The sequence below is a fragment of the Anomaloglossus baeobatrachus genome, chromosome 6, assembly GCF_048569485.1.
Source record: "Anomaloglossus baeobatrachus isolate aAnoBae1 chromosome 6, aAnoBae1.hap1, whole genome shotgun sequence".
Lineage (NCBI taxonomy): Eukaryota > Metazoa > Chordata > Amphibia > Anura > Aromobatidae > Anomaloglossus > Anomaloglossus baeobatrachus.
This window is the reverse complement of record NC_134358.1, coordinates 105,052,896-105,078,128: the sequence shown is the minus strand read 5'-3', so window position 1 is coordinate 105,078,128 and position 25,233 is coordinate 105,052,896. Positions and strand designations below refer to the sequence as shown.

Genomic DNA, 25,233 nt, shown 5'->3' with positions numbered 1-25,233 from the left:
CTTTTCATAGTTATATTTGCAAGGCTCCATTGCAAAATAATTTAGACTTTTAAACTCTGAACCGAGACATTATGAAAATGGGATTTTTCTGCCTAATCTCATGGCTACTTAAAGGTAAAACTCCTGTGCAGGTGTCACATTTACATTATCATCATCTGGTATGTAGGTATCTATCTCATATCTATCTATTTCTCTATCCATCTCACATTTATCTGTCTATTCATCCCATATCTCTCTCTTTCTCTCTTTATCCATTCCATATGTATTTATCCTATCTGTTTATCCATCCCACATTTATCTATCTATCTGTCTATCCCATATCTCTCTCTCTCTTTCTCATATCTAGCTCATATTTATCTATCTATCTATCCATCCATCCCACATTTATCTGTCTATCCCATATCTCTCTTTCTGTCATATCTATCTTATATTTATATATCTATCCATCCATCCCATATCTATCTATCTATCTATCTATCCATCCCATGTGTATCTATTTATCTACTAATCTATCCCCTACCTATCTATCTATCTATCTATCTATCTATTAAATCTATTTCATATCCTTCTATCTGTCTATCTCTTATCATATCATATTGCTCATTTTAATACCTAATGAATATATATATATATATATATATATATATATATATATATATATATATATATATATATATACTTATTTTCATTTCCTTATTTATTGCTGTTAACCTCTTTTAGTTGATATTTTCCGTGACGTTAAATTTTATAATAAGGCAATCTTGCCTTTGAGCTTGCGTTTAACAGGATTAAGTTTTCTTGAAGTAGCCTTATATAATCCGACTATTTTTATGGGCACTTTATGTCCAGAGCCGCTTTATGTGCTCAGGATGCACTTGAAATCAGTAAAGCTATGGATAAAATCCAATTGATATGGTAAGTTTGAAAATGAAGATAAAATACAAAGAATCTCAATTGTTGCAGGGGGGGTTATAGTGACAAACTTATAATATTATTTTTCATCTGGATGCTTTGTGTATTGATTCAATTAAAACAGCAGCCGCTTTAATCTGTTTTCTTCTGTTGTCTTGTATTAGGGAGTAACTATGAGAGGATCCGGAGCCTCATGTGTGAAACCTGAGTCTGCATAGATAGGCCCCAATGTCCATAGTAACCAGTCCGGGTCTATGGTCATCTTGTCAGTACAGTTTAGAAAATGAAAGTGAGATTCTGGTAGCTAGGAGAACTAGGCCACAACGTGGTGGTTTTCACCTGAGGCCTATAGACACCTCTGTTCACACTCCGTGTGAATACTTGTGAATACTTGTGAATACTTGTGAATACTTCCTATGCATGCTGCTATACAGCCACACAATGGTATATGTCTGCCATTCGCAACAATATAAAAAAATGCCCTGTATACTTTGTGGCATATTCTCTGACAACACATGCCATGGAGGGAGGCTGAGGACAAATAGGTGCTCTCTTCACTTGTCAGATGAAGGGGCAGCCTGTGGGGACAATTGGCTAATCATGGCCAGTCCAGCTTCTCTAAACCCCTTTGATCAGCTATCACCTAGCATTCAGATGGAAAGCTTTTGGCTCGTTAAATGTAATTTGTTAGCTCTTTTTTGCTATCTCCTCTGAGAGCAGCATGATCTAGGCAAACAGACCCTGATTCCAATGATGTATCACTTAGATTATTGGCTGTAGCAATTCTGACACAATCATAGTTTTTAGATTTAGCAGAGTTAAATAAGCATCTCCCTCTCACACCAGGCTCTCTATGAACAATATCTATAGACAGTGAGCTGCTAATCACAGCAGGGAGCGTGCTGGACAAGATGACCTCTCTAGCTGACCCAATCTGGCAATGATAATATCCTGAAGCTAAAACAAACATTGTCGGTAAAAGCACAGACCTTGCTAAGAAAGGCATAGCTGAAATCTGTGTGTTAACCCCAACAGCATGCTGTCTTTAGATTACATAGCTATTATTATTATTATTATTATTATTATTTATTATTATAGCGCCATCAATTCCATGGCGCTTTACATGTGAAAGGGTTATACATAATAGGGACAAGTACAATAATCATAAACAATACCAGGCACAGACAGGTACAGGAGGAGAGAGGTCCCTGCCCGCGAGGGCTCACAGTCTACAAGGGATAGATGAGGACACAGTAGGTTAGGGTAGAGCTGATTGTGCGGCGTTGTATCAGACTGAGGGTTACGGCAGGTTGTAGCCTTGTCAGAAGAGATGGGTCTTCAGGTTCCTTTTGAAGCTTGGCAAGGTAGGCGAGAGTCTAATGTGTTGTGGCAGAGCATTCCAGAGTATGGGGGAGGCACGGGCGAAATCTTGGATGCGATGGTTGGAAGAGGAGATGAGAGGGGAGTAGAGAAGGAGATCTTGTGAGGATCGGAGGTTACGTGTAGGTAAGTACCGGGAGACTAGGTCACAGATGTAGGGAGGAGACAGGTTGTGGATGGCGTTGTATGTCATGGTTAGTGTTTTGAACTGGAGTCGTTGGGCAATGGGAAGCCAGTGAAGGGATTGGCAGAGAGGAGAGGTCGGGGAGTAGCCAGGGGGCAGGTGGATTAGCCGGGCAGCATAGTTTAGAATAGATTGTAGGGGTGCGAGACTGTTAGAAGGGAGGCCACAGAGCAGGAGGTTGCAGTAATCCAGACAGGAGATAATAAGGGCATGTATTAGGGTTTTTGCAGGTTCTTGTGAAAGGAATGTACGGATCCGGGAAATATTTTTGAGTTGGAGGCGGCAGGAGGTGAAAAGGGCTTGGATGTGTGGCTTGAAAGCGAGACCAGAGTCTAGGATTATTCCCAGGCAGCGAGCGCTTGGCACTGGGGAAAGTGAGCAGCCATTGACATTGATGGATATGTCAGGTGGGGGAGTTGAGTGAGGAGGAGGAAAGACAATGAATTCTGTTTTGTCCATGTTCAGTTTTAGGAATCGAGCAGAGAAAAAGGATGAAATAGCAGACAGACATTGTGGGATTCTGGTTAGTAGGGAGGTGATGTCAGGTCCAGATAGCTAAAACCTTCTGACAGATTCCCTTTATTAAGCACTAAGTATATGCAAATATACTATATATATTCAATCAACTGTGATTTGCTGGCCTTTATACACATGCCAACAAGTACTGATGTGAGGAGAGCGATCAACAGTATGATCCTTCGCCCCCTATACATTGCCATGTTATCACGAGTCTATCTCCTATTTTAAAGGATGCGATGGGAATTTGAATTTTATGTCGGCATATCCTGTCTAATCATCATCCAATGAATGAGCATTTTATTCTGCTGTTCAATGGCTGCCACCATGTTTATGTGACATGATAATGCAGCACTTTAATTGATTGTTGGCCGATCGATATACACCCGAAGTCAGAAGTTTCCAGACATTTTCCCAGCAGCAGCCATTATATTGGAAATGTATTGTCATGCTGCCAATATTGTTTATATGAATGGACAGGGCTAGAGAGATTGGCTCATAGAACGTGTCTTTGTGGATATACGCCTATGGGGCCCACTGATTGGACTGTTTCTATATCATTAATGGGAACTTCGATATTTTAGGCCTGATTTATGCCTACTAATGTACACTGGTGCAGAGAAACTACAAGACTCAGATATATACAGACATTTTCCACATAGTGTGGAACAGATTCCATGAAATCCACTGCTCTGGTAGTGCAATATATTGAAGATAGAAAAGCCGCAGCATATTCCACCCATGTGAACGTAACCATAAAGTTATCAGTTCATATCTATGTTTCATTTGTTGTTAAAAAAAACCCCAAAAAACACAGCAGAAAAAGCACCACATTTTTTAATAATTTGAAGGACAAAATTTATTTTCGATGACCCATTCATTGGATATTCTGGTGTCTTACCCGTTCCATAGTAACATGCTTCCTTCTAAAGAATAGATTGCAAAAGTGATTTATAGTGTATATAAAGTAATCTCTCTCTCCTTCCGGCAACATTCTCTTTTGAAAAACATTAGTCCTTTTGTGCCATTCAGAATTGCATGTATAGACAATATATATTCATGACCTGTTTGTGAGCTCGGGTCTATTATGTATTGCTGATGTGTGATGGAATTATTAGGAAATCTTCTCAAGATGTTTACAGTCTTTGGCTTTTCTGGAATATAAATAAATAAGGAATGAGAATACAAATGATGTTCTCTTCACACGACACACATGCACCAGTGTTACATGACATCAAAACATGACTTTAATCAATATTGCACAGCACCATTTAGTTTTATGCTATATATTAAATCCCCATATTTGTCTTTTCCCTTTGTTACTGCAGAGAAATGCTTGAAAATGTGAAAGCTGAATTAACAACATTAAAGTCACAGCATCAGATGACTGTTCAAGAAAGTCTTCAGCTTCGACAGACCAACCACAAGTATGAGATCGACAATGCCTCTGTCCGAGAGAATGCCCGAAATTTACAGCAGCAGGTAACTTAAATGTAATGTGGAAATTATGGATGATATCAGTTTGTACCAAACTTTTTACGATCTGAATAACTTTCATAGTCTTGGCATTTTCACGTAATACATTCCCCTTGTATTTTTTTTATGCAATTTTCCGAACATGATGTAAAATACACACATAATTTACCGCATTTTTTTTGAAAATTGTAGTAAGAAAAAAATACGACAAATGCATCATGTGAACACACCCAAGGAATGCCTGTTTGGAATGCAATTCAGAAGATTTTAATTATCCTTGCCTATTGATCTGTAAGCAGATCTGCTGTTGATTTGCATGCAGAAACTCCACCGTCTTATACAGTACCAGTGAAGATGATGAGATTTTAGAAATCACTAGCACCTGGCAAACATTTTCAGTGCAATATGTCAATTCTTCTGGCCGATGTTCATAGTCTGCTTTTACTAACATATGTGAAAGAGCGGCTCGTTTTAAAGAGCTTATTGAATTTTATCGTGGTCCTGTAATAGGATGCCACCATTGCAGCAAATCAAAAAAGGTCCGTGGAGCCTCTGTTAGGAGTCTCAACACAGAAACCTTCCCGGAGGGATATCTGGCTATTTTCTGTGTCGAGATTCCTAACAGAGGCTCCACGGACCTTTTTTGATTTGCATACTTCCCAGTGGTCAATGCACCTAGGATTTCACTGTGTTGAGCGCCTTTTTTGGCTGCCCGAGATCTGTGATTGTTTTGTCTTGCTGGTCTACTAGGCATTGCTCCTACATAGCCAGAATCCTACTCCACACAGATGAGGGGCAACACCCCGAAACAGCTGTCTATGGATGGATACCTGGCCTTGGTATTTCCCTTGTCATATCTTTAAACTCGTCAAAGAGTTTGATATTGACTAAAAGGTCGAATTATTATGGTGGTTATGGTGGTCTCCTAAAAAAAGCCACTCCTTGGTTAGGTCCTTCCCGGAGGGATATCTGGCTATTTTCTGTGTCGAGACTCCTAACAGAGGCTCCACAAACGTTTTTTGATTTGCATACTTCCCAGGGGGCAATGCACCTAGGATTTCACTGTGTTGAGCGTCTTTGTTGGCTGCCAGCAGTGTTTTCTCTGGCTGGTCTCCCCGAGATCAGTGATTGTTTTGTCTTTACCATTACAGCAAGTCAGTTTGTCAAATTTCTTCCCTTCTAAATATTGCACCATCACCTGTCAGTAGCATTACTCAAACCTGTTCTGTGGAGTCACAAACCATTGTTCTCTATTTGGCATCTGATAGACTCTAGGTGAAATTATTTGCCATGAGAATATCACCTGCCTAGCTGTATTGTGCCAACCATAAAGCCCCCGTCACATTTAACAACTTTCCAGCGATCCCGACAACGATACCACCTGATAAGGATCGCTGGTAAGTCGCTACGTGGTCGCTGGTGAGAGTTCAAACAGTCAGATCTTCCCTACAATGCAGCAACAATACATCGACCTGTATAACGATCTCGGTGGTCGTTGCACGCCTACATGGCTGTATGTTTCTGAGCTCTGAGTCGTCAATGAGGTCTTTGTTAAGGCGTCAAACACACCGATGCATCGTGCCCAGCAGGACCTCGACGATCAAAAAATGGTCCAGGCCCTTCCACCACGACCAGCGATCTCACAGTAGGGGCCTGGTCGCAGCTATGTGTCAAACGTAGCGAGATTGCTGGCGAGGTCGTTGTTGCGTCACAGAATCTGTTACTCAGCAGTGATCTTGCTAGCGATCTCGCTATGTGTAAAGGTACCTTAAGGATTGATGAAGGAAAAATAATGATACAGGGTTGGCTTAGGCTTGTAGTTCTAGTAAAGGGAAATATTAATTACGTCAGCATACCAAGACATTTTGGACAGTTGTAGCTTCCAACTTTGTGGGAACAATTTGGTGAAGGTTCTTTTCAGTTCCAAGATAATTGGGCCCCAATGCACAACATAACATACTTACAGACCTGTTTGTGGAGTTTAGTGGGAAAGAACTTGACTGGACACATATAGCCCTTATCTCAAACCCATCCAATACCTTTGAGATTAACTAGATTGGAGATTGTGAGCCTGGCCTCTCCTCCAATATCACTGTCTGACCTCACAAATGACCTTTTGGATCAATGGACAAAAATTTTGACAGACAGCTCCAAAATCTTGCAGATAACATTCCGAGTAGAATAGAAGCTTTTATACCTGAAAGTGGGCGACAACTCTGTATTAAAGGAAATTTGTCACTAGGGTTTTGCCACCTAATCTGAGAGGAGCATAGTGTAGGGACAAAGACCCTTAAGGCCGCTTTACACGCTGCGATATCGTTACCGATATCGCTAGCATGCGCACCCGCCCCCATCGTTTGTGTGTCACAGGCAAATCGCTGCCCGTGGCGCACAAAATCGCTCGGACCCGTCACACTACTTACCTGCCTAGCGACGTCGCCGTGACCGGCGCACCGCCTCCTTTCTAAGGGGGCGGTGCGTTCGGCTTCACAGCGACGTCACTAAGCGGCCGTCCAATAGAAGCGGAGGGGCGGAGATGAGCGGGACGTAACATCCCGCCCACCTCCTTCCTTCCTCATTCCCGGCGGCCGCAGGTAAGGTGAGGTTCCTCGTTCCTGCGGTGTCACAACTAACACATAGCGATGTGTGCTGCCGCAGGAACGACGAACTACATCGTACCCGCAGCAGCAACGATAATTGGGAATAGGAAGCATGTCAACGATTCACGCTTTTGAACGATTTTGCGACCTTTTTCGATCTCACGTAAGTGTCACACGAAACGACATCGCTAAAGCGGGCGGATGTGCGTCACGGATTCCGTGACCCCCAACAACATCGCTTTAGCGATGTCGCTGCGTATAAAACGGCCTTTATTCTAACGGTGTGTCATTTACTGGGCAGCTGGCTATAGTTTTAATAAAATCACAATTTTATCAGCAGGAGATTTGAACTAAAGGACTAGTAAACCTGCTGCCATTTAATCCTCCATGAGCTCTGTCTAACCCCGTCCAATTGCTGATTGGCAGCTTTCTGCCTATGCACAATGTACACAGAAAGCAGCCAATCAGTGGTGTGGGTGAGGTTATACAGAGCTCCGCATTCAGAGAACCACTAGATCTACAGCAGATAAAACTGTATTTTTAACAAAACGTCAGCAATCAGCCTAGATGGGATACATAGCTGAAATTAAGGTCTCTGCTCCCACAGCATGCTGCTCTCAGATCAGGTGGCAAAAACGATGAATACGATGTCATTAAAGTTCCTGTAGGTGTGATATTTCTGTCCATATTTGTTTACATGTGTTTGTACATATATATGTATATTTGCAACTATACTTATGTATCTGTGTGTGTACACAAATATATATTATGTGTGTATGTCTACAGTCATTGGCGAAAGTTTTGGCACCCTTGAAAGTGTCCCAGAAAATGAAATATTTCTCCAGAAAATTATGGCAGTTACACATTTTGTTATACACATCTTTATTTCCTTTGTGTGTATTGGAACAATACAGACACACACACACACACACCCCCCAATAATGGGATGGGCAAAATTGTTGTTGCCTTTCCAAAATTGTGGGTAAAGAACTTTGTTTCCAGCATATGATGCTCGTTCAGACTCGCCTGTGGCAAGTAACAGGTTACCTGGAACTAGATAAAAGGGGGACAACTTGACTTAATATTTGCATTTTGTGTTTTTGTGTGCCACACTAAGCATAGAGAACAGAAAAAGAAGAGTATTGTCTGAGGACTTGAACTAAAATTTTTGAAAAACATCAACATTCTCAAAATTACAAGTTCATCTCCAGAGATCTTGATGTTCCTTTGTCCATGGTATGCAACATAACCGAGAAGTGTACAACCCATAGAACTGTAGCTAATCTTCCTGAACGTGGACAGTAGAGAAAAATTGATGAAAGGTTGCCACTCATGGTAGTCTGGATGGTGGATAAGCCACCCCAACCAAGTTTCAAAGAAATTCAAGCTGTCCTGCAGGCTCAAGGTGCATCAGTTTCAGCACAAACTATCCTTCAATATTTGAATGAAATGGCAGGGGACCCAGGAGGACCCCACTGCTGACACAGACACATAAAAAAGCTAGTCTGTTGTTTACCAAAATGTACATGTGTAAGCCAGAATCCTCTGAGAAAGTGTCTCTTGGACAGATGAGATAATAATACAGCTTTTTGGTTAAGCGCATCATTCCACTGTTTACTGAAAATGAATGACACCTACAAGGAAAAGAACACAATTACCACAGATAAATATGGACAAATATGGCGGAGGGTCAAAGATGTTTTGAGGGTGTTTTGCAGCCTCTGGTACAGGGTGCCTTGACTGTGTGAAAGGCATCATGAAATCTGAAGATTGTCAAATGATTTTTGGTTGCAATTTAGTGCCCAGTGTCAGAAAGCTGGGTTTGCGTCCTAGGTCATGGTGTTCCTGCAGAACAATGACTGCAAACGTACTTCAAAAACATTAAGAAATGGATGGAAACAAAATGCTGGAGAGTTGTGAAGTGGCCAACAATGAGTCCGGATCTAAATCTTATTGAACACCTTTGGAGAGATCTTAAAAATTTCCTTTGGTAGAAGGCGCCAATTATGAGAAACCTGGAGCAGTTTGCAAAAGAAGAGTGCTCTAAAATTTCAGTTGAGAGGTGTAAGAAAATTGTTGATAGTTATAGGTAGCGATTGATTGCAATTATTTATTCCGCATGAGTTCAACCTATAGCCAGCATGTTGATCCAGAGGAAGGGAAAAACTCCATTGGGCAGACACTAAGCTCCATATCAGGGGGAAAATTCCTTCTCAGCTAAACATACGGCAATTGAATTAATTCCCTGGATCAACGCCCAACCACAAAATCTAGTGCACATAACTGGTAATACAGTGGAACCTTGGTTAGGTTAACGAGAACAATCCGTTCTGAGAAGGTGCTTGTTAACCAAGTTACTCATTCAGCAAAGCAAGATTTCCCATAGGAAATCATTGCAATGCAGACAATTCGTTCCACAACTTGTTAAATATCCCACCCTTGTCCCCTATTGTGCCATTCCACACACGCACAAACACGCATAAACATGCACAAACAAACACAAACATGCACATATTATGCTCACCTTACCTTCCGTTCCATTGCCGGTCTCCTGGAACTTGCAGTTCGCCGGTATAGGATGTGTATCGGGTAACCATTGCGACGAGGGAGTGAACTACAGGAACCATGGGGCTGGTGAGGGAACGGAAGGTAAGGTGAGCATAATATGTGTGTGTGCGTGCGTGTGTGTTTGTGTGTGTTTGTGCGGACTGCAAAAGCGGGTTAGAGCACGGTGGATGTACGGAACCGGAAGTGTGTGCGGTGAGTATTTTGCTCGTACGGCAAAGCTTGCTCATAAACTGAGCTACAAATTTACAGTAAGCTTTGCTCGTTAAGCGAAATACTCGCTAACTGGGTTACTCGTTAAGCAAGGTTCCACTGTATTACATTTTTCAAGAAAAGCATCCAGCCCTCTCTTGAATTTTAGTAGGAATTAAGCATTGCGACATCATGTGGCAGAGAATTCCATAGTTCAGGGTGCCAACAATTTTATTGGGTGTCAACACATTCTGCCATAACTATATATATATATATATATATATATATATATATATATATACTAGAAGGTGGCCCGATTCTACGCATCGGGTATTCTAGAATTTACGTATTGTGTAGTTCATGTATGATTTTTGTTATAGATATATATATATATATATATAGATGTTGTTGTGTGTAGTTACCAAGTGTTTGTGTAGGGCGCTGTACATGTTCTGGGTGTTGTCTGGGTGTGGCGGGGGGTGAGAGGGGTGTTGTATGTGTGTTGCGTTGTTTGTGGAGCGCTGTGTGTCTGTTGCGTTGTGTGTGTGTTGCGCGGTTTGTGTGGGTGTGGTGTGTTTTGGGGGGAGGTATGTTTTGTGCAATGTGTGTGTTGTGCGGTATGTGCGTATATTTATGTATGCCGCGGTGTTTGTGTGTTGGGTGTTGTGTGTGTGCAGCGTTGTCTGTGTGTGTGTGGGTGTCTGTGTATGGCGGTGTTTGTGGTTCCCTGTGTGTGTGTGTGTGTGTGTGTGTGTGTTGGGGGGAGGTGTGCACCTCCCATCGTGCTCCATCCCCTATGCTGCACACCCCCCATCATGCCCCATCCCCTATGCTGTGCATTCCCTATCGTGCTCCATCCTCCATGCTGCGCACTCCCCATCGTGCTCCATCCTCCATGCTGCGCACTCCCCATCGTGCTCCATCCCCCATGCTGCGCACCCCCCATCGTGCTACATCCCCCATGCTGCGCACCCCCCATTGTGCTACATCCCCCATGCTGCGCACTCCCCATCGTGCTACATCCCCCATGCTGCGCACTCCCCATCGTGCTACATCCCCCATGCTGTGCACCCCCCATCGTGCTACATCCCTCATCGTGCTACATCCCCCATCGTGCTACATCCCCCATGCTGCGCACTCCCCATCGTGCTACATCCCCCATGCTGCGCACCCGCCATCGTGCTCCATTCGCCATGCTGCGCACTCCCCATCGTGCTACATCCCCCATGCTGCGCACTCCCCATCGTGCTACATCCCCCATGCTGTGCACTCCCCATCGTGCTACATCCCCCATGCTGCGCACTCCCCATCGTGCTACATCCCCCATGCTGCGCACCCCCCATCGTGCTACATCCCCCATCGTGCTACATCCCCCATCGTGCTCCATCCCCCATGCTGCGCACTCCCCATCGTGCTACATCCCCCATGCTGCGCACCCGCCATCGTGCTCCATCCGCCATGCTGCGCACTCCCCATCGTGCTACATCCCCCATGCTGCGCACCCCCCATCGTGCTACATCCCCCATCGTGCTACATCCCCCATCGTGCTCCATCCCCCATGCTGCACACTCCCCATCGTGCTCCATCCCCCATGCTGCGCACTCCCCATCGTGCTACATCCCCCATGCTGCACACTCCCCATCGTGCTACATCCCCCATGCTGCGCACTCCCCATCGTGCTACATCCCCCATGCTGCGCACTCCCCATCGTGCTACATCCCCCATGCTGCTCACTCCCCATCGTGCTACATCCCCCATGCTGCGCACTCCCCATCGTGCTACATCCCCCATGCTGCGCACCCCCCATCGTGCTCCATCCCCCATGCTGCGCACCCCCCATCGTGCTACATCCCCCATGCTGCGCACTCCCCATCGTGCTACATCCCCCATGCTGCGTACTCCCCATCGTGCTCCATCCCCCATGCTGCGCACCCCATCGTGCTACATCCCCCATGCTGCGCACCCCCCATCGTGCTACATCCCCCATGCTATAATAGTTCTCCTATTATACTCAGAGAGGAGTTTAATAGGAGGACTGTAATAGGAGGAGTAGTCCTGGGGGGAGAGGAGTATAATGCCGGCTCCCTGCACATGTGTACCGGGAGCCGGTGTACACTGGTAACTATGATACACATCGGGTAACTAAGGTACCTTAGTTACCCGATGTGTATAATGGTTACCAGCGTTCACGGCCTCCGTCAAGATCCCAGCATCGCAAGGTTATGTCTGGCGCTGCTGGGATCCTGACGGAGCCGGTGTAGACTGGTAACTATGATACACATCGGGTAACCAAGGGACCTTAGTTACCCGATGTGTATAATGTTTACCAGCGTTCACGGCCTCCGTCAAGATCCCAGCGATATCCCAGGATGTTGTGAGTGTGTGGATGTGATGTGTGAGGTGTGTGTGAGAGTGAGTGTGATCTGATGTGTGTGTGTGTACTCACCTGGGAGTCGGAGCTCCGTGTCAGTTGAGCCAGAGCGAGCGTGCATTGCGTGAGGGGGGCGGGGCCTGCAGAGAGCCGGGGCGAGAGGCCAATCCGTGTGGGGGGGCGGGGCCATGGCGAGCCCAGCGGCCAATCAGCTTTGTGTCACCGTAAGGACACAATTTTGGAGCATGACAGACAGACAGAATAAGGCAATTTTATATATATATATATATATATATATATATATATAATATGCATATACAAATACAATAAGTATACAAACACATGCACACATATATGTATTTGGAACTGAGGCAGGATTTTAATTCAGGAGCAGTTCAGCAGATGGACTGCATCTGTGAACATGCTATTGGGTGATTACCCGATGATACACGAGATATATCAGCGGCCAACTGTTGGTTGTTATTGGCATTTCTCCTAATAGAAGTTTTAGTTTATTCGCACACCACTTTAAAGGCACTTTCTCAAGATATCAGATTGCTCTTATGCCCTTGTAGGATGTATTTGACTCATTCAGGTCCAAAGTGGAGAGCTTCTTTCGTAAAATATGCTGTACCCATGCATTAAATGGATGGTCATTCATATGAATGGCCACCATATAATGCTACATTACCCGTGCATGGGTATGGGTACTGCATGACGAGCCGTGTCTTGCACCTTTCTAATGTTCGAGGGTTAGAAAAGTCAGATCTGCACATTTTATAATTTGGTAAGTGATTTTTTTTCCCCATTATTAGTATTGAATAATTTGCCCATATTCCATTGACTATTGCTTCGTGTGATGGCTCATGAATACAAGGGAGGGAAATAAAAAATGTTTTCTGGTGGAAATGCATTCTACTTGCAGTTGAATATAAATGACCCTGGTCGATCTGTACCCGTGCAATCATGGCACACAATAAGGTATTGTGGAATTTCATCTTTTGCTTTCCGTCCGCACACATTGTCGGACGCATAAAACAAGTTTTTTTTTTTTATTATTAAGTTAATTTTATTTTACTTTTTATTTGTTCTTTTCGATGAAATCTTTTATTTCTCTATTTATTGCTTGAATTCCCTTTTTATTTTGGCAGTTAACCTATATCCTATTTTTAACACTGTGCATTCAGAGGCTCAAGGAGCAGTAATAATAGGAAGACTCAGAGCAGCGGTGATGAATATTTATTGCGCTATATAGTGATTGAACAAAAAAAAAAAAAGGTCATTACCCAGTCCCAGATTGTACTCCCTCGGAATACAAATTGAGAACAACTTTTTAAGTTAATTTTGCCATTACGCCGAGAAATTCCGAAATGATTGAGGTTGCAAAACTGCATGCATTATTCCGTAACTAGAAATGCTTTATTAAAAAAATGCAGAAACAATTAGGAGAGAAAGAGATTGAGCCATGCAAGGAAAGTATAAATAAGTCTGAATTGAGATTGATTTCAACATAATGCTGTGTAGGAATTCCCATCTATTGATTCGTTTTAGAGCCTGTGCACAGAACCTAAAAAGATAAAGTAAGCAAGGTCAGATAATCAAACCGTTTTTTAATAGTAAAAACAGCAACTGCCACTGTACACTATTAAAATAAATCCATAATACAAATTGCTTTCGAGAAAAAGTGGATGAGGAGCTGATCTTCCTATTGAACCTTTCTACTGTTCAGTGACCACACTGGGTAAAGGATAGGTAAGGATGCCTGTAAGATCGATACTAAGTAAGATGTAACAAGGAATCATTCAGAACATTAAAGGCTTACAAGGGAGCATGAGTGGTGATGTCTGCTCCCTACGTCAGAGGGAGAAGCATTAACTCCTCGAAGCAACCCCTCCTATCCATGCCGTTTTTTGCCCCTTGTAAATATATGTGTGTTTGAGTTCATCCAAAAATACTTGCAGATTTGGATGCAAATACTCGTAAATGTGCTATTTGTTTAAGTTTGTATATAATTTTCATGCGTATATGGTCCACTAGGATCTCTAAGGTAGGAACAAATGGTGCGTAATACATTCTTATGCCATGATAAGGTCCCATGCGCACACTGCAGGTTTGGATGCGTTTTTGGTGCAGTTTGTGGTGACGTTTTAGGCTATTTGCGCACGTTGCGTACTGCCGTGACAAATATTCTGCAGCGATTTGGCAGCACATGCGCTTCAAATCGCTGCAGAAACACTGCGTAATGGATGCAGTGTCTCTGCAGAATAGATGCCGATTTCATACGCTCGGGATGCTGCCTCTCCCATAGACAGAGTGGGAGCAGCATCCAAAGCGCACGAAAGAAGTGACATGTTACTTTTTTGACGCAGCAATTTGGATCAAAATTTCAGCATGCAAATCACTGCACTCGATTGTGCTGGGGACGCAGGATACATGCATTTACGCTGCAGTGCAATACGCAGCGTAAACACATGAAATTAAGCAACGTGTGCATATAGCCTTATTCGGGCTTTACACGCTACGAGATCGCTACAGCGATCTCGTTGGGGTCACGGATTTTGTGAACACATCCATCTCGTTGTGTGTGACTCCTAGGAGCGATTTTGGGTCGTTGCAAAATGTCCAAAATCGCTCCTAGTTGACATGGGGGTCCATTCTCAAATATCGCTGCTGTCGCGTGGGCGAAGTTGATCATCGTCCCTGCGGCAGCACGCATCGCTACGTGTGACGTCGCAGGAACGAGGAGCCTCTCCTTACCTGCCACACGCCAACAATGAGGAAAGAAGGAGGTGGGTGGGGTGTTCGTCCCGCTCATCTCCGCCCCTCCGCTTTCATTGGTCGGCCGCTTAGTGACGTCACGGTGACGTCGCTATGATGCCGAACGTCCCTCCCCCTTGAGGGAGGGATTGTTCGGCAGTCACAGCGACGACGACGACCAGGTAAGTGCGTGCGACTCTGCCGTAGTGATAATGTTCGCTGCGGCAGCGATCACCAAATATCGGCATAACGATAGGGGCGGATGCTATCATGCTCGCCATCGCTAGCATCGGCTAGCGATGCGCAGCGTGTAAAGCCCGCTTTAGTCACCACAAACAGCATGCTTTTCCTTCTTCAGCAAAGTCTATGAGACATCAGATTTGCGGTGCTCACATTGCTTTTTATTGGCTGCAATTTTGACAATAAAAATGCAGCATGTTAATTCTTGTTGCATTTTTCCATTTTTTTCACCCATTAGTGCTCAAAAATGCACCAAAAACACATGAAAAATGCACAAAATCGCATGCATTTGTGATGTGGTTTTTTTGGCCACAAGATAGTTGTTTTTTTTTGCGCCAGGGTGCATTTTTGTGGTTATGTTAGGCTATGTCCACACACTGCAGTTTTGTCGTAACCACAAAAATGCACCCTGTGGCCAAAAAAAGAACCTTGTAGCCAAAAAAACATATGCGATTTTGTGCGTTTTTTCTGTTTTTGGTGGGTTTGTTTCATCCCCGATGGGTGAAAAACAGAGGAAAAAATGCAAAAATAAATGACATACTGCAGTTTTGTTTTCACCACAAAACTGCAGGCAACAATAAAAGCAACATGCACAGACCAAATCTGAAATCTCATAGAGTTTGCTGGGGAAGGAAAAGCATGCATTTGTTGGCGACTAAAATGTCACCACAAACTGCACCAAAAATACATCAAAAACTGCAGCGTGCGCATGGGACCTAAAAGGCTGCCTTGTAATTGTTTAGGAGTGGGATATCTTGTTATATTTATGACATGGCAATTGAACTGCTGCTTCTGTTACTTCTTAGTTATAGACACAGAAGGGCCGATACATCATAGTGTTTGCAACAATTTTCTTGCATAAAACACTTTGAAAAGTCACAAAGAGTGCAATGTGAAATTGTGCAGAGATTTTGGTGACTTTTGGAGTCTTCATGCCAGTCCCACTACTTGTAGGATGCACCTAATTCATTAAGTGGCATACGCTTCTTAACTAATCAGGCTCCTCTTACACTTCAATATCCCTTCATTAAGGCTGGAGTGTACAACACCAATCTTACTGAATCAGAGCTAATGAGTTTATGTAATATATACAATTAGGGATAAACAAATCTCTCAAAATTTATTTCAGGCAGACTTGCTAACACTAGACATCAGATATGATTTGGTTCTAAATAGAATTGGAATCAAATTGAATATGCTTTAAAATGACGTCACACTAGAAGAAAAGAAGCGCTATAGGGTCTAACCCTGGTAAGCCAGGAGATATGAATGCAATAAGGGTTGATTCTCACTTGCGAGTTTCTCACAGTAGAGCAATGCAAGAAAATCTCGCATTGGAATCGGACACATGTTAGTGAATGATTCAGCTCGTATTTGTGATTTTTTTCTGAGTCCAAATCGGGCTGAGAAAAAAATCGCAGCATGCTGCTTTTTTGTGAGTTTCTCGGCGAGTCTCTCCAACGCAAGTCTATGGGAGCGTGTAAAAAATCGGATGTCACGGGACGGCACTCACACCATCCTAGTGACATCCGATTTTCTAAATACATTTCTCGCATGTTTCCTAAAACACTGGAAACGAGTGATGTGTCACAATGTCTGTCAATCTCTATTCTCTGTCAGTCGGTCTCTCCCTCTCGCTCTCTATTCTCTCTCTGTCGGTCGGTCGGTCACTATCTCTGTCCCTCTCTCTCTGTCCATGTCGGTCTATCCCTCTTCCCCCCTCTCTCATACTCACCGATCCCCGATCACCGGCGCGGCGCTGCACGGTGTTCACACTGCTCTGGCGGCTTCTCCTCTTTTGAAAAAGCTGGCCGCTCGTTATTCAATCCCGTATTCCCTGCTTTCCACGCCCACTGGCGCATATGATTGTTTGCAGTCAGACACGCCCCCACAATGAGTGACACCTGTCTCACTGCAACCAATCACAGCAGCCGGTGGGCGTGTCTATGCTGTGCATTTAAAAAAAAAAAAAATAAATAAATTAAAAAAACGGCGTGCGGTCCCCCCCCAATTTTAATACCAGCCAGATAAAGCCATAAGGCTGAAGGCTGGTATTCTCAGGATGGGGAGCTCCACGTTATGGGGAGCACCCCAGCCTAACAATATCAGCCAGCAGCCGCCCAGAATTGCTGCATCCATTAGATGCGATTGTTCTGGGACAGTACCCGGCTCATCCCGATTTGCCCTGGTGCGTTGGCAAATGGGGTAATAGGGAGTTAATGGCAGCCCATAGCTGCCAATAAGTCCTAGATTAATCATTGCAGGCGTCTATGAGACACCCGCAATGATTAACCTGTAAATTAAAGTTAATAAACACACAAACAGTTAAAAAATCCTTTACTTGAAATAATGAAATAAAACAAAAACCCTCGTTCACCACTTTATAACCCATCCTTGTCCAACGTAATCCACGAGGTCCCACGACGCTCTCAGCTCTGCTATATAAAGGTGACAGGAGCTGCAGAAGACACCACCGCTCCTGTCAGCTCCACACAGCAACTGAGGTCAGTAGTGCGATCAGCTGATGATGTCACTCAGGTTACTCGCGGCCACCGCTGGATCCTCCAACAGTGACAGCAAGTCACCCGAGTGACAGCGATGAAGTCACAGGTGAGTTGCGGTCACGGGGGAGAATACAGCTAGCCGGGTGTAACCTGAGTGACAGCAGCGCTAATTGCGCTGCTCAATTCGTGTATTATAGGCAGATTTTGTTACATTGAGGAATTATACTGAAAATATTCCTCTCAGATAAGGAATGGTCTTACTAAATCTCAAGATGACAGGCAGGCATTAATTGCAAGTTACCGGCTCCAAATACAGGGGGGCTGTTTCCCAGCACATCAAATCCCATTTGGCCAGATAACCTCAGTCAGGCAATTTCAGTGGTTCCCACTCCCAACGTTTCAAACTGGATCATCAGGGGAGTCCAAGTGGGATATCAGCTGTGGACGTCATTAAGTCTCGCTTTAAACTGACCCTCCACAGGTGCCCGATTCACTACAATGGCAATAAATACATATCAAAAGAATGCCCTGGGAACTGCCATATAGGCTACGTTTATCATGCCCCATGGTTACATTAACTCACCGCATCCAGGCGTATGTCAGACCTGATTCAAACTTGCCGCGCTTTGCATTTGGAGTACGCTCCAGATATAACACAGCGCATGCGCGGATTGGTTGGAATGATGACGCGCACCTCCCAGAATGCCTCCGGACCGGAAGTACGTATCATTCAAGGCGGCGTCGCTTGGAAAGCGTCATCCTCCTCACCCGATGACCTCATATCCGGGCGAGTGGAACGCAAACAACCCCATTGAAAGGGTGCATGTGTTGGCGCTGCCTAGCAACCTCGGTTCGCAGAGCCGAAGCTGTATTTCTGATTAGACGGCATTGGGCACGAGTCCACATAAAGAATGCCGGTGTATAATAGCAACATCACAGGTCAGGTTTATACTCATAATGTATTAAAATACAGAAAGTAGACCGCACTAGGCCGGTACAGCCCAGACAGTGTATACAGGAGAAATTGGGACAGGATCATCCTCCAGAAGGAATGCTTCTGGATATACACTCTGGGTACTATGGTACCAGCTGGTCTAAATGAATCCCTCTCCTCTTCCCCTTTTCTAGGAGCACCTTAGAAATAGGGGCCTCTTTAGGAGGGAGAGTCGACGCCCGAGTGGGGGCACCACGGGCGTGGGTTTTAATAGGGTGCCGACCCCCACATGTTAGGTAGGGTGCATTTACATCCAGGGTCAGTGATTAGTGTGCACCTTAGTTTAGTTTACCCTCCCTAGAAGACTATAAGAAAAACACATATAGTTGATCCTGCCCCACTATACATCACATACAAAAAATAATAAATTAATAATATACATTCAAGTACCCTCAAAAGTCCCCTGATCGTCTCTGTTCAGCCTTAGCCCTCTCTCTGTGGGTCTCATCGGGTTATCAATTGACCCTGCTGTGCTGTTCCCGACAATGTTTTGGATTGGGCCTGAGCCTATCTGAAAAAGCCCTCTGTTTTTTAATCTTCATCTAAGTTTTTTCTCCTGTATACACTGTCTGGGCTGTACCGGCCTAGTGCGGTCTACTTTCTGTATTTTAATACATTATGAGTATAAACCTGACCTGTGATGTTGCTATTATACACCGGCATTCTTTATGTGGACTCGTGCCCAATGCCGTCTAATCAGAAATACAGCTTCGGCTCTGCGAACCGAGGTTGCTAGGCAGCGCCAACACATGCACCCTTTCAATGGGGTTGTTTGCGTTCCACTCGCCCGGATATGAGGTCATCGGGTGAGGAGGATGACGCTTTCCAAGCGACGCCGCCTTGAATGATACGTACTTCCGGTCCGGAGGCATTCTGGGAGGTGCGCGTCATCATTCCAACCAATCCGCGCATGCGCTGTGTTATATCTGGAGCGTACTCCAAATGCAAAGCGCGGCAAGTTTGAATCAGGTCTGACATACGCCTGGATGCGGTGAGTTAATGTAACCATGGGGCATGATAAACGTAGCCTATATGGCAGTTCCCAGGGCATTCTTTTGATATGTATTTATTGCCATTGTAGTGAATCGGGCACCTGTGGAGGGTCAGTTTAAAGCGAGACTTAATGACGTCCACAGCTGATATCCCACTTGGACTCCCCTGATGATCCAGTTTGAAACGTTGGGAGTGGGAACCACTGAAATTGCCTGACTGAGGTTATCTGGCCAAATGGGATTTGATGTGCTGGGAAACAGCCCCCCTGTATTTGGAGCCGGTAACTTGCAATTAATGCCTGCCTGTCATCTTGAGATTTGGTAAGACCATTCCTTATCTGAGAGGAATATTTTCAGTATAATTCCTCAATGTAACAAAATCTGCCTATAATACACGTTAAGACAGGCTCGTTTGTCCAGGGTTTTGATGACCCCCTTGTGTATTTAATACAGCTGAATATAGTGTTTTTTGGCATTTATCCACAAAAATTAAAAAACCAGCTGAGGCAGTCCGTTTATCTATGATCCTAATATCCCTATATTCAGGATCTGGCTAATCGTCCCATTACTGGTACGATCGCGAACCTTGGTTTTAACTCTTGCTATGAACTATAGTTCATTTTTACATTTGGTATATTAAAAGCTATGTTTTATGTTTGATTACTCTTTTGGCTTATGGTATTGGCACAAAGCTATTGGTCCAGCTACTTCTGTCATATTACTACTGTGGATCTAGTCCTGTATATTGCTAATTCTCTATCGCTGCTCAATTTAGTCACTCAGGGGATTAGCGGTCACCGGTGAGTCCATCACGGGTGACCGCTAATCAGGATGCGACACAGAGCCGCGGCATGACATTGAAGTCGGGTGAAGTTCATCCGACTTCATTCTGATCGTGCGGCTCTGTCTGTGTCTGCTGTCGTCTGCCATTCAGCTCTGCTACATGTCTGTGTCTGCTGTCAGCGGCCATGTAGCAGAGCTGAATGGCAGATGACATAGTAAAAACAGATCCCCTACGCATTACACATGCATTACACATGCTAGGCAAGTCATTAAATAAAAAAAAAAAAAAGCATCGCACTTGCGTTACACTCGGACCTAACGTGAACTAAAATCAGCCGAGTTTTTTTCAGCCCAGTCGGACAGATTTTACTCGCATAGATGTGTTTCCAGCCTTAGGTTCACCTTGTTGGGGTGTGAGAAGCCACAACCACTGAACTGCACATGTAAAAATGGCTGCCGCAGCCCCACTTGCAAAAGCAATCTAAATTCAGGGATAAAAGGGGTTAATGCCATGCTGCTGAAGAAATTCTAAATGGTAATGTAGGAACATGATGATTTATTAAGTCGTCCACGTGTTTCAGAGATCTATTTCTCCTTCATCAGGAAAGAAATCACATTCTCCCACCAAGGACACCAACTGCAAGGAGTTTGTATGTTATTTGCGTGGGTTTTCTCCTGGTTCTCCAGTTTCCTCCCACACGCCAAACACACATTGATAGGGAATGTAGATTTTGAGCTCCGATAGGGACAGTGATGATGATCTATGTAAAGCACTATGGAATTAATGGCACTATATACGTGAATAAATATTATATTACATTACCATTGAGTACATTACATTTGTAATGTGAGTTGTCCTGATGAAGGAGACATAGATCTCTGAAACGCGTTGACTTAATAAAACATCACATTCCTACATTGCCATCTGGAATTTTTTTGGCACTGCGGGATTAACCCCTTCTTTCCCTGGAGTTTGATTCCGAAAATGAGGTATATTACACTTTAAGGTCTCTCTAGAAGTCCAAGAATAATAAACGTAAAACAAGGAATTGGTTACAAAAAAACACAAAGATTATACTTGCCTATGCTTGAGTCCCCCATTGACTTCCATCATACTCGGTATTCGAGTCGAGCCCATCTGGGAGTCCGACCTGCTTGGTTTCGAGTACTGAGCACCTGAGCATGGTAGTTTTCACTCATCACTTGTGACCGGACATGCACGCCACAGCCCTATTTATTTTGTACGGGAATACCAGAGATAGCCGACTACAGAGGTTGACTCTGAGGCCAGAGTGACACTTGCGAGTGACTCGTGCTGTATCACCCGGCACGGCCTGTTGCTCTCCAGACACGAATTTCTCAGCTGTATAGAAATACATGCAGCTGTCCCGCTCCTGTCAGGAGAGCATGCGTCCGTGCTGGGTGATGGGATATGAGACTCGCGCGAGTCACTCTCAAGTGTGACTACGGCCTTACCGTCAATCCCCTATAGAATGAATGGAGCAGTGATGCGGATGTCTAGACACCCCTCCATTCAGAAGTGGCATTTCAGAGCCCCACTCTTAGGATTGTGTGGGTCCCAGTGGTTGGACTGGGATACTTTGGATATGTGTAACTTCTAAAAATATGAATAACCCTTTAAGATGTCTACAAGTAGATTGATCGTTTAAATTGTAAGAAATGTGATTTTTAGCCTTCCAACCAGTCAATTCTTACATCTTAAAACGTTTTGAAGTGGAAAAAAAAGACCTGCAGGCAGAAATCACCATTTTATTTTTTTACATTTATTCCGATCCTGTGTTAAGCAACATATTCCTTGTGACATGAAGGGATCGTCTGACAATATGTATGAGGACCTGAGAATTGTCTCCCAATGACTGATCTGTCTATGGGTGAGTGGGGCTGGTGTAGGGCATGTCAGGATCCCCTATCCTTTGTTCTGGTATGGTCTGGCAAAGGCGTCTTCCCTTCCTCCCATATAAATGAACAGGCATGCATGCCTATAAAAGTATTCTACTTATTGATTTTTAATATAAAGTGTTTTTATTATTTGTGTCCCTTAGTGAATTCCCTTCCTATGCAACCTGCATTTTCAAGCAAATCCTTTGTACTTTAATATCTTTTTTTCCTCCTCCCATTGAATACACAAAAGACAGATGAAGTGTAATGTTATCATTCTCTCAGATGAGGCAAGTTTTTTTTTATTTCTTTTTCTGATAAACAGGAATCAAGGGCATTTGAGAAAGTGTTAAATGTTTAACTCTATGTTTACAGCCATCACAGTCAACAAATGTATTTTCCAGCATCTACAAAGCCACAAACAGGTCTGGAATTGTATTCAGCTGTTTGTAAGTATACAATCATTTTTGGGGAAGTTGCAGATGTGTGGAAGCTAATAATTTCTGAACCTTTCTAAATGTTACGGCAAATCAAAAAAGTCCGTGGAGCCTCTGTTAGGAGTCTCAACACAGAAACTAGCCAGATATCCCTCCGGGAAGGACCTTTTTGGCTAGGTCCTTCCCGGGGGGATATCTGGCTAGTTTCTGTGTTGAGACTCCTAACAGAGGCTCCACAGACTTTTTTGATTTGCATATTTTCCAGGGGGCAATGCACCTAGGATTTCACTGTATTGAGCGCCCTCGTTGGCTGCCGGCAGTGTTTTCTCTGGCTGGTCTCCCCGAGATCAGTGATTGTTTTGTCTTGTTGGTCTACTAGGCATTGCTCCCACCTGGCCAGAATCCTACTCCACACTGATGAGGGGCAATACCCCTAAACAGCTGTCTGTGGATGGATACCTGGCCTTGGTATTTCCCTTGTCATATCTTTAAACTTGTCAAAGAGTTGGATATTGACTTAAAGGGCCACTTAATATGGTGGTTATGGTGGTCTCCTAAATAGAGCCACTCCTTGGCTAGGTCCTTCCTGGAGGGATATCTGGCTAGTTTCTGTGTTGAGACTCCTAACAGAGGCTTCACAGACTTTTTTGATTTGCATATTTTCCAGGGGGCAATGCACCTAGGATTTCACTGTATTGAGCGCCCTCGTTGGCTGCCGGCAGTGTTTTCTCTGGCTGGTCTCCCCAAGATCAGTGATTGTTTTGTCTTAAATGTTACGGTGACATTTTTTTTTCTTAAAGGGAACCTGTCGCCAGATTTGGGGTCTATAAGCTGTGGCCACCACCAGTGGGCTCTTACAGTATATACAGCATTCTAACATGCAGTATATAAGAGCCAAGACAGCTGTGTAGAACGTAAAATCACTTTATACTAGTCACCTAATCGGTTGGTGCGGTGGAGTTGAGTCATATGGGCGTTTCTGTTCTCTGGTGCCGGTGCCTCCTCTTTCGGCCATCTTTGTCGTCCTTCTGAAGCCGGGGTGCATGACGTGTCCTATGTCATACACACTCGCCGGCAGTGAGGTCCTGCGCAGGCGCACTTTGATCTGCCCTGAGCAGCGCAGATCAAAGTATTGTAGTGCGCCTGCGCAGGACCGGCGAGTGTGTATGACGGACGCGTCATGCACCTTCAGAAGAAGGACGAAGATGACCGAAAAAAAAGGCAATGGAGACTCCCATATGACCCAGCTCTACTGCAGCGACCATTTAGGTAAGTATTATAAAGTGATTTTTACGTTCTACACAGCGGCCTGGGCTCTTATATACAGCATGTTAGGATGCTGTACATAAGAGCCCACTAGTGGGGGCCGCAGATTATAGGCCCCAAATCTGCTGACAGGTTCCCTTTAAAGGTAACTTTTAAAAATATTAATGGTGTACTTTTTATGGGAGTGTAAATTCAAGTTTTTACGTTAAACACTGAAGAAAGCACACAGACAATAAACTGACATCAACAAGTTTTTGAAGTTTGAAGAAGGGGAAAAAATTCTTAGAAAGGAAGGGAGACAGGTGACGCTCTTCTGGGTGCAGTATTTTGGGATTACAATGAGCGCTTGGGGTAACATAGCTCGTGTATGTAATCTGTAATCAGTCTGTCCGGCGGCGGCTGGTCGGCCCACTGAATCAAAGTCCTTCCTTGGTCTCAAAGCAGAAAACAATGAGACAAAAGGAGGAGGGTGGTCCGTGCTCAGTCCGGTTGCTTGAATGTTTGACTATGAAATGACCAAATCCACTGGTAGTGATCTAGTTTTTATTAAAAATTTAAAGGGAACCTGTCAGGTGCAATATGCACCAAAAACCACGAGCAGTTCTGCATATTGCTAATCCCTGCCTAACCGTTCCTGTATACACTAGCATAGATAAAGAGATCTTTAGAAAAAGGATTTCTAAAGATCTTTTATTGTATGCTAATGACAGAGTGGACAAGTCCCTTCGGCGTTAGTTCCCCAGCCAGTCGGCCCCATTAGCATCTTAGCACATCCCTGCTAGCAGCATCCATGCTAATGAATGCACAGCATCAGAGAATGATCTCACTCGCCTCTCTGCTGCGATCACCGCCCGACACTGGATTTCGGCTCCGTGCGCATTACCCCGGAGGTTCGGGCATACGCACTATGAAGCTGGGTGTATGCATCCTGGCTTCAAACTGAAGTATTGCGCATGACTGGAAGTCCAGGGTCATGCACACTGAGCCAAAATCCAGCATCAGACGTGATGGTGGCGGAGAGGTGAGTGAGATCATCCTCTGACACTGCGCATTCATTAACATGTTAGTATGCCCACAGGGGTGTACTAACATGCTAATGGGGCCGACTAGCAAGGAAGCCACGCCCTTCTGACTAGTCCCTGCACTCATTAGCATATGATAAAAG

At 44.3% G+C, this 25,233-nt stretch overlaps 1 protein-coding gene across 1 annotated transcript in view; it reads left to right on the top strand.

Annotated features, from left to right (window-relative positions):
* Positions 1–25,233, top strand: part of LOC142317132 (uncharacterized) — a 566,806-nt gene that overhangs the window by 203,906 nt on the left and 337,667 nt on the right. The window contains exon 14 of the mRNA XM_075353156.1: positions 4,321–4,474. Within this exon, the coding sequence (XP_075209271.1) occupies positions 4,321–4,474 (154 nt within the window). The remainder of the gene's footprint in view (positions 1–4,320; positions 4,475–25,233) is intronic.